This window comes from Pyrgilauda ruficollis, unplaced genomic scaffold (assembly GCF_017590135.1).
Source record: "Pyrgilauda ruficollis isolate IOZ18807 unplaced genomic scaffold, ASM1759013v1 scaffold117, whole genome shotgun sequence".
Lineage (NCBI taxonomy): Eukaryota > Metazoa > Chordata > Aves > Passeriformes > Passeridae > Pyrgilauda > Pyrgilauda ruficollis.
In genome coordinates, this window is record NW_024509988.1 from 1,087,230 (window position 1) to 1,096,374 (window position 9,145).

A 9,145-nucleotide genomic window follows, 5' to 3' on the forward strand; every position below is an offset into this window, starting at 1 on the left:
GCTCCCGTCCCTTCCCCATCCCTTGCCACCCCCATCCCTTCCCTGTCCCCCCTCCCTGCCCCGTGCCCGGCTGGCAGACGGGCGCTGCGCCTCAGCCAAATCCCGAACGCCACAGGAAGATGGCTCTCCTTCTCCTGCCTGTTCTCCCGCCTCCGCTCCGAAGACAGGCTGTTCCTGAATGTGAGAGGAAATTGCTAAGGAGATAATTAAGTAGCCAATTAATTAACTAATGATTAATTGAAGCATCCTGCGGAGGCAGCTCCGCAGCCACCCTGGCCAGGTGTTGCCGGGATGTGTCACTCCCGGTGCGGTTACAGCTTCCCGGTGTGCCGGGGCGGGCACCGCGGGGACCCCGCTGCTCTGCCCCGCCGGTGGCATGCCGGGGTGGCCGGTGGCATGCCTGGTGGCCGGTGACATGCCGGGGGTCCCAGCATCTCCAGGCAGGAGCCGGCGGGCCGTGGCGCGGGGTCCCGCAGAGCCGCACACGGACGCTCGCTGCCGGCACTGCTCGAGCCACGGTTTTATTTTGCCAGCAGGTTTGGCAGAAAGGAGCGCAGGATCGTGCCCCGCCCGGCGGCCCTGGGCACGGTGCCAGGGCCACGGTGGCAGCCGGGTGCTAGGAGAGCACGGCGAGGAGCGGGGCCAGTGCCAGCGCCAGCGCCAGGGCTGCCGGCGGGCCCCGGGCAGTGCCGGCGCCGTTGGAGTACCCGTAGCTGGTTCTGCACGGCCCCTCCAGCTCCTCGAAGGCGATGGGGGTCTCGTGGGGAGCCATGCCCTGCAGGCTCCTCTTCACCTGCCGTGGGGACAGGGGGGGCTCCCGCTGTGAGGGGCAGTGCCCGTCCGCACGGAGCCCCTGCCACCCCGCACGTCCCTGTGCCACCCCGCATATCCCTGTGCCACCCCGCATATCCCTGTGCCACCCCGCACGTCCCTGTGCCACCCCACACCTCCCTGTGCCACCCGGAACCTCCCTGGGCCACCCCGCACGTCCCTATGCCACCCTGCATTTCCCTGTTCCACTCTGCACGTCCCTGTGCCACCCCACGCCTCCCTGTGCCACCCGGAACCTCCCTGCGCCACCCCGCACCTCTCTGTGCCACCCGGCACCTCCCTGGGCCACCCCGCACGTCCCTATGCCACCCTGCATTTCCCTGTTCCACTCTGCATGTCCCTGTGCCACTCTACATGTCCCTGTGCCACCCCGCACCGTCCCATGCATATCCCGGTGTCCCACATGTCCCCGTGCCTCCCTGTGTCCCCATAAATTCCCGAGTGCCACATGCCCTGATGTTCCACCTGTGTCTGCTGCCCCAAGTGTCCCCGTGCCACGTGTCCCCATGTCCCATATGTCCCCACTCCCGGTGCTCCCAGTGCCACTTGTGTGCCCTGCCCTGTACCTCCCCGTGCCCCGTGCTTCCCGTGCCCTGCTCACCTCCTCCACTCTGCTGAAGACCCGCAGCAGGTTCTCAGCCAGGGCTCCCTTCACCTCCTCCTCCGTCCAGTTCCTCGCCAGCAGCTCGGCCACCAGCGCGGGGTACTTGGAGACGTCCTCCAGGCCAGTGGGGACCCTGTGCCACCCCGCAGCTCACAGCTGGGTCGCCCCCAGCACCTCCAGCTGCCCACACAGGGTGCAAGGGGGGACACCCCCAGCCCTCAGGAAGCCCCCGTGGTGGGGACTGTCCCATCCCATCCTGGTGGGATGCACCCCTTACCCTGGGACTCCGTCGTAGTCCCCCCCGAAGCCGACAGCCTGGGCACCGGCCACCTTCTTCACGTAGTCCAGGTGATCTGGGGGGGACACCGGGGTGAGCAGGGCAGGGGGGTCACTGCCACCCCCTCCCACCTGGGCACCCCCTCACCTGCGACGTCGGACAGCTTGGCCTTGTCACTGCAGGTCACGTAGGCGTTGTAGAAGTTGACCATCACCAAGCTGCCCGTGGAGGCCTGGGGGGAACAGCTCTGAGTCCCCAGCCCCCCAGAGCCCCCCGCTGTCCCTGCCCCGTGCCCCCACGCTCACCACCAGCTGCAGCACGTCGTCGGGCACGTTGCGGCGGTGCTGGCAGAGGCTGAAGGCAGAGGAGTGGCTGAAGATGACGGGGGCTTTGGAGATGTTCAGCACGACCTTCATCGTGTCCACTGAGACGTGGGCCAGGTCCACGATCATGCCCAGGCGGTTCATCTCCTCCACCACCATCTACAGGGACAGGAGACAAGGCTGGGGAGTGCAGGGGAGGGGTCCCCTATGGGGATGTCTGGAGCTGCTTGGGTGGATTTTGGCTGGTGGGACAGAGGGATGCATGGATGGAGATGGAGGGATGGATGGATGGATGGATGGATGGATGGATGGATGGATGGATGGAACACTGCACCCAGCATGGGGCCAGTGGGTGCCAGTACCACATCCTTCCAATGCCACTGCTCCTGGACACCACTGCTGATGCTATCCTCACCTTCCCAAAGGGTGAGAGGCCGTGGTGCACAGGATTTTCATCGTTGGTGTCCACCAGCCAGTTGTCAGCCCTGCAGAGCAGGGAGAGCATCAGAGTGGCCACACCTGTGACCACACCCCCCATGCCAGCGCTGCCACCCTCTGTGCCCCCGGGGTCCTACCAGGGGGTGTTGCAGCTGTGGGTGAGGGTCATGTAGCGGGCACCCAGGCGGTAGAGGGTGCGCAGGACGCCCAGGCTGCTGTCGATGGAGTGGCCGCCCTCCACCCCGATGAGGCTGGCCACCTTCCCGTTCCGGAACGCCTCCCGGACACCTGCGGGAGAGCAGGGACGTCAGCCGGGGCGGGCAGGCCCGTAACCCCCACCCCGGTGCCTGGTCCCCGTGCTCACCGCTGCTGTCGGTGACGCAGGTGAAGGTCTCGGGGTACATGTCGCACATGCGCTGCACCACGTCCATCTGCTCCAGCGTGCGCCTCACCGCGTCCTTGTTCTGCGTCTCGCAGGGCACGTACACCGACCAGAACTGCCACGGGCACCCCGCCAGCACGGGCACCCCGTCAGCACGGGCACTGCCCACCCTGCTGCCCACCCTGCTGCCCACCCCGCTGCCCACCCCTGTGTCTCTGACAGTCCTGCTGTCCCAAGAGCCCCAATGCACACCCTGGTGCCCTCCCTGGTGTCCCTGCCCACCCCAGTGCCCACGCTGGTGCTCCCACCTGCCCGCCCACGTGCCCCTGGCGCAGTTTGGGGATGTTGGTGTGGGTGTCGTTCAGCACTGTCAGGTTGGCTGCTGGCAGCCTCAGCTGGTTGTTGAACTTCTGGAGGAGCTGCCAGGGCAGATCGTTGTGCCTGGGCGGGGACAGGGTGGGCACTGAGGAGTGGCCTGACCCTCTGCCCACTCACCCTCAGGCTGTCCACCCCCCTGGCTGGCCACACACAGTCCCCTCATCTGGCTGTCATTTCTTCCAATCATCCATCCATCCATCCATCCATCCATCCATCCATCCATCCATCCTCCACCCCCCTCAGTCCATCTGTCCACCCTCCTGTCCCCTCAGCCAAAAGCCACCCAAGCCGTTCCAGCCCAGAACTGGAGACAGGCCACTGCCAGGGGACAGTGCCATGTGGGACCCCCCGGAGGACCCTCCCCAGCACCTTTCCAACACACCATCACCCTCACACCCAGGGGAGCCAGCCCAACATCCCTTCGACAGGGATGTCACGGCAGGGACATCCTGGCACGCACATCCCACACCCAGCCGTGCCACTGGGGAAGTGGCAGGTCTGGGTTGGGTGCCATTTCCTGCTCCTGTCACGGTCCCACATTCCCCGGCTCCCCTGCCCTCTCCCTGTTCCAGGGGCACAGCGCTGCTCCTCAAGGGAATGCTGCAGGGGACCGGAGCCTCCTGAGGGTCCCAAGAAGGAACCAGGGACATCACTCAGGACCGAGCAGGAACTTCCCCCAGCTCAGCCTAACCCCGGCTTCCCGGTACCCTGCCCGCTCCCGCTGGGTACCGGGGATCCCCTCGGTGCACTGACGGTCCCACGGGATCCCCGGGAAAGCTGGGCCCTGTTCCCGCACAGCCCTGGGGTGCCTGGCACGGGGATCCCCTGGGAAAGTTGGGCCCTGTTCCCGCACAGCCCTGGGGTGCCTGGCACGGGGATCCCCTGGGAAAGTTGCTCCCTGTTCCCGCACAGCCCTGGGGTGCCCGGCCCCGGAATCCCCCAGCGAGCTGTCCCAGCAGGGTTTCCCAGCTGGGGTTTTCCCACAGAGAGGGAGCAGCCGCGGGGCCGGGTGACCTTTGCTCACCCATCGATGACCGGCGTGGTTCTCATGATGCGCTCGGCCTCCTCCAGGTGCTGCTGTCCGGTGCTGGGCAGCGCCAGCGCCAGCACCAGCGCCCACACGCTCCCGCCTGGCATCTTCTCCTGCTGGGTGCTGCTGGGGACAAGGGGGGACCTGCCACCACCGTGAGAGCACACGCACTGGGATGGCTGCCCCGCGCTGCTCCGTCCCCTCCCGCCGTCAATGAATAACCAGGAGAGCCGCGTTACCCCTCCCTGGGTGCCCTGTGCCCGCTTGGCAGTGCCAGGGCTCCGCGGCCTCCCCCAGCCCGGCCCCGGTGACTCTGCCGTGCCTCGGCCTCTGCTCCGAGCCGCGGGGACGCTCCCAATCCGTCTAATGAAGCCCAGATTTTTTTGGGTTGGGAAAGAGCCAGTCCCATCCTCTCCTCAGCCTCCCCGGCACCCCCAGTTCAGCACTGGCACCGCCAGCATCCCTGGCACCCCCGGCACCCCTGGCCCCGCTCACCCCGGCCCCGGGACACTCGGGCAGTCCCTGTCTGCGACGGCTGTGAATTAACTTTTCCGGCTTGCGTGCGGTGACGGGGCTGGGATGGGCTCCAGCCACCCCAGAGCCCGCCCTGCATGGCGCCGGAGCAGCCACATGCCCGGGGGCGAGCAGCCGGGGTGGCACGGCCGCGGTGTGGGGCTGCTGCTGGTCCTCCTTGCTCGCTTGGGTCCCCCACGCTCCGGTCCCGCTGCAGCGTCCCGAGGGGAAACTGAGGCACCGCTGTCCTGCGGATGCTGCGCATCCCTGCTGGCTCCAGCTGTGGTGTCCTTCCCAGCAAGGGCCTTGGTGGGGCTTCTGGGAATGCATGGAGCCGCGTGGAGATGGCTGGTCCAGCTGGACACCTCATCCTGGGCTGTGCTGGGACGGGAACCCCTGCTCCGGTGCCAGCCTTGGGGAGCTCGGGGTGGGCACGGTGTGGGGCTGGCATCGCTCGGCATCCTGGCCCCCGTCCCGAGGTGACGCGGCCCCCACGTTTCTCCCGGCTGCGGCGGTGGGTCAGGGACGGGAGGACTCCCACCGCACCCATCCCACCCATCCCATCCCAACCCCTCCCATCCCATCCCGGGTGTCTCCAGCCCCTGCCAGCAGCTCTCCCGGCGATGGCCCCAGCGCGGATTCCCGGCTCCCCGGCAGGAATGTGCCGGGGGGTTCCGGCCCCCCGCCCGCCGGGGCCGCTTCCTCTTTCAGCGCTATTTAAGCGGCTCCGGGCGCGTCCCGCCCGGCCGGGCCATGGAGCGCATGGAGGTGACCGAGACCTTCGCGGGCATCGCCCTGCCCGGACACCTCCACACCCAGGAGTCCCTCGGCTTCGCCGCCGCCTTCACCTTCCGCCCCACCGACGTGCTCATCGCCACCTACCCCAAATCGGGTGAGGGCATGGGGGGACACGGGGACAACGAGGGGACGGGGCTGGCACCCCGGGCTGGAGCGGGGAGCTCTGCCGGAGCCGGGAGATGGGGGGGCTTGGGGACACCCGGACCTGGTCCCCGCGGCCGCTCTTTGGCACAGCACGGGGACCCCTGGCCGGGAGGTGCTGCCCCGAGCCCGGTCCTGCTGCCGTGCTGTCCCCAGCCCCAGGCTGGTGTCCCTGCGGGCTCAGGGAGGGGGACACGGCACTGCCAGCCCAGCCGCTGGTACAGGAGGGGTCGGGATGGGATGGGACAGGACGGGCTGAGCCGTGCCTTGCCGTGCCAATCCGTGCTAGCCGTGCCAGTCCAGTGCCGTGATGTGCCATGCCATGCCATGCCGTGGTGCCCTAGCCCTGCCCTGACACCCCCCTCTGCAGGCACCACCTGGATGCAGGAGATCCTGACGCTGCTCTTCAGCCTCGGCGATGCCCGCCCGGCCAAGACCATTCCCAACTGGGAGAGGGCGCCCTGGCTGGAGCAGATCTATTGCCGGGAGGCTCTGCGGGACACCGAGACCCCGCGGCTGCTCACCACCCACCTGCCCGCCCCCGTGCTGGCCCCCGCCCTGCAGCGCAGCCGGGCCAAGGTGAGAGGGGTCCCCAGGGCTCGGGGGGTCCCTGCAGGGACATCCCACACCCACGGGCTTCCCACAGCCAGGGAAACGCTGGGGGATTTCTGAGCGGGTGGAGGGGGATCCCCCAGCTGTGGGGGTGACACTGCGTCCCTCCAGGTGATCTACGTGGCCAGGAACCCCAAAGACGTCGCTGTCTCCTTCTACCACTTCCACCACCTGGCCAAGTTCCTGCCCGACCCCAGCTCCTTCGATGCCTTCCTGACGCAGTTCCTCGAGGGCACAGGTAGGGACTGGGGGAGTCGGGGACGGGGGGGACTCAGCCTCGGGCCCCCCATCACCCCCCGCCTCCCCCCAGTGCACTACGGCTCCTGGTTTGACCACGTCAAGGGCTGGCTGGGCCAGCGGCACCTCCTGGACATCCTCTATGTCACCTACGAGGAGCTGCACCAGGTGAGCTCCGCTCTGTCCCCGTCCCCGTCCCTGTCCCCGTCCCCGCCGGTGCCCGGTGCTGACGGTGCTCCCTCCCCAGGACCTGCGTGGCACGGCGCAGCGCCTCAGCAGCTTCCTGGGGTGCCCGCTGGCCCCGGGCACGCTGGCAGCCCTGGAGCAGCACTGCAGCTTCTCCGCCATGCGGGACAACGCCATGGCCAACTACTCGCTGATCCCCGCCGAGATCATGGACCACAGCCAGGGCCGCTTCATGCGCAAGGGTGAGGGGCGTCGGCGGGGGGCGGTGGGGCACCGCGGGTGCAGGACCCCTGACTGCTGTCCCCTCTGTCCCACAGGGGTGGTGGGGGACTGGCGCAGCCACTTCTCCCCCGAGCAAAACGCCCTCTTCAACCGGCGCTACCAGGAGGAGATGGGGGACACGGAGCTGCCCTCGCAATGGCCCATGGCCTGAAGGACCCGGGCTTTGGGGGGACTCGGAGCCCCCAGCTGCTGAGAACCACCACATGGAGACCCTGCAGGGCCCCCCTCAAAACACCCCCTGTGTCACCCCGGCGCCAGGGGCTCCCACGGGGCTGGGGGGTCTGGTGGGGGGCCAGGCAGCGTCTCTCCTCCCTGGGGGTGGGGAACTTTTCCGGCCATGCATTGTGGCCATCCCCGTGGCCTTGCTCCCCCCGGCCGGGGACGCGTGGCCCTGACCCCTCTTCCCTCCCAGCCCGCCCTGAGGAAATAAATATTTATTGCTGTTCCCAGGCAGGCAGCTGTTCCCACGGCTGCGAGGCGGGAAGCAGCGGCGGCAGCGGGAAGAGCTGCTGTTATCAGGAGCACATCGGGGTGGGGACGCATCCCCGGGGAGCTCATTAACGGCCGGGGGCAATGACCGGGTGGGCAGCACGGGCCGGGCCGGGGTCACAGCACGGCGACAGGGCTTGCCAGCACAGCTCGTGGCACGGAGCTGGCTCCTTCGGCAGGATCCAGGGCTCTCCACCCCGGAGTCTCCCTCCCAGCAGATCCCCTTCCAGTGCCCCCTGCCCCGACTACCCCGGTTGGACGCTCCTCCTGCCCATGTCCCCTGCCGGGGTGTTTGCACCGAGGGGCTTGTTCCACCCTCCCAGCCCCCTGGGGTCTCCCAGGCAGGCAGCAGCCCGAGCCCCCGGCCCCTCTCCTGCCACGCTCCCCTGGATTTGGGGATTTCCCACAGGAATTGCTCTGTGCAGCCCCCGGCCAGCAGAGGCTCAGCCAACAATGAACTGGCTTCCCTACCCTGCCCCTGCAGGGTGAGCGGGGTGGGGGCTTGGCCCACCTTGATGTGACCCTCCTTGGGCTCTGTGGCACTGTGGGACAGTGGCACCAGCGTCCTGCCACTCCTGCCCCCTCTGCTAGCCTTGTCAACCCTGCCACCTCCGCCAGCCCCTCCTGCCGGCGGGGACAACCCGGCGTGTGTCTCGGGGCACTCCCAGCCCCTGGGGTCCCTCTGCACCCACCCTGGGGTCCCCTCTGTCCCCAAGGGTTGGGGTGCCAGGGCTGGCCCCTGCTGCAGCCTCCCGGCGGCAGGTTTGGGTTTCCACGGCAACGCCCAGGATCCCGCCGTAAAGGGATGAATCAGGAGCTATAAATAGGGGCTGAATGGGGGAGCAGGTACCGCGCCCCTGCCCGTGCCTGGTGCCGCCAGCAGTGCCCAAGGGCCAGCAGAGCTGTCCCGGAGAGTGCCACCCACAGGGGCCAGCCTGGCATCTGTCCCTGCACCCAGGGAGATGGCAGCATCCTGGAGCCCAGCTCGGTGGCACCTGCATGGCGGCTCCCAGGCAGCCCCTGCCCCATGAGGCTGTGCCAGGCCCCAGTTCAGTCCCCGTGGTGGCCTTGGGCACACCCTGCCCCTGGGGATGTCACCTTGCCAGGAGCATCTGCTGGCACCACGCTGGCAGCATCAGCACACAGCGCGTGGCAGGAGGGTGGCACAGTGCCCAGCACGTGGCACAGCATGATGCATGGCACATGGCATAAAGAACATGGCACGTGGCACATAGAACATGGCACAGGGCGCAAGGAACATGGCACATGGCACAGGGCACACAGGACATGGCACAAGGAATATGGCACACGGAACATGGCACATGGAACATGTCACATGACAAATGGTACATGGCACAGGGAACATGACAAGGCACACAGCATGTGGCACATGACAATGCACATGTGACATGGAACAGATACACAGAGCATGCCACACTGCGTGCCACATGGCAGAGCATGCAGCACACCGCGTGTGGCACACGGAACAGACACGTGGGACACGGCACACATGGCATGTGGCACACAGCACACAGTGTGGCAGGGGATGCATGGCACAGGGGACACGGCACAGAGGACACGGCACAGGGCACACGGCACAGGGCACACGGCACAGGGCACAGGG

The 9,145-nt window shown here is 67.8% G+C and overlaps 2 protein-coding genes across 3 annotated transcripts; one reads left to right on the forward strand and one right to left on the reverse strand.

Moving 5' to 3' along the window:
- Positions 1 to 343: 343 nt before the first annotated feature.
- Positions 344 to 5,310, reverse strand: DPEP1 (dipeptidase 1). 2 transcript variants are annotated; one of them, XM_041484610.1, is made up of 11 exons: positions 4,759 to 5,310; positions 4,258 to 4,386; positions 3,164 to 3,296; positions 2,838 to 2,970; positions 2,611 to 2,761; positions 2,451 to 2,520; positions 2,018 to 2,194; positions 1,860 to 1,944; positions 1,713 to 1,788; positions 1,433 to 1,568; positions 344 to 793 (listed from the first exon to the last, which is right to left on the reverse strand). In XM_041484610.1, the coding sequence occupies exons 2-11, from the start codon at positions 4,368 to 4,370 to the stop codon at positions 617 to 619; spliced, it is 1,251 nt and encodes a 416-aa protein (XP_041340544.1). In that variant the 5' UTR covers positions 4,371 to 4,386; positions 4,759 to 5,310; the 3' UTR covers positions 344 to 616. The 2 variants fall into 2 exon arrangements, with proteins under 2 accessions (XP_041340544.1, XP_041340552.1); XM_041484618.1 differs by having other exon boundaries at positions 4,258 to 4,407; positions 4,759 to 4,771.
- A 74-nt stretch (positions 5,311 to 5,384) lies between these two features.
- Positions 5,385 to 7,483, forward strand: LOC121362782 (sulfotransferase 2B1-like). Its single transcript, XM_041484598.1, is given in 7 exon segments — positions 5,385 to 5,453; positions 5,455 to 5,668; positions 6,086 to 6,294; positions 6,439 to 6,565; positions 6,638 to 6,732; positions 6,812 to 6,992; positions 7,068 to 7,483. Coding segments are annotated over 7 exon segments (996 nt in total). The 5' UTR covers positions 5,385 to 5,399; the 3' UTR covers positions 7,184 to 7,483.
- The last annotated feature ends 1,662 nt before the right edge of the window (positions 7,484 to 9,145 follow it).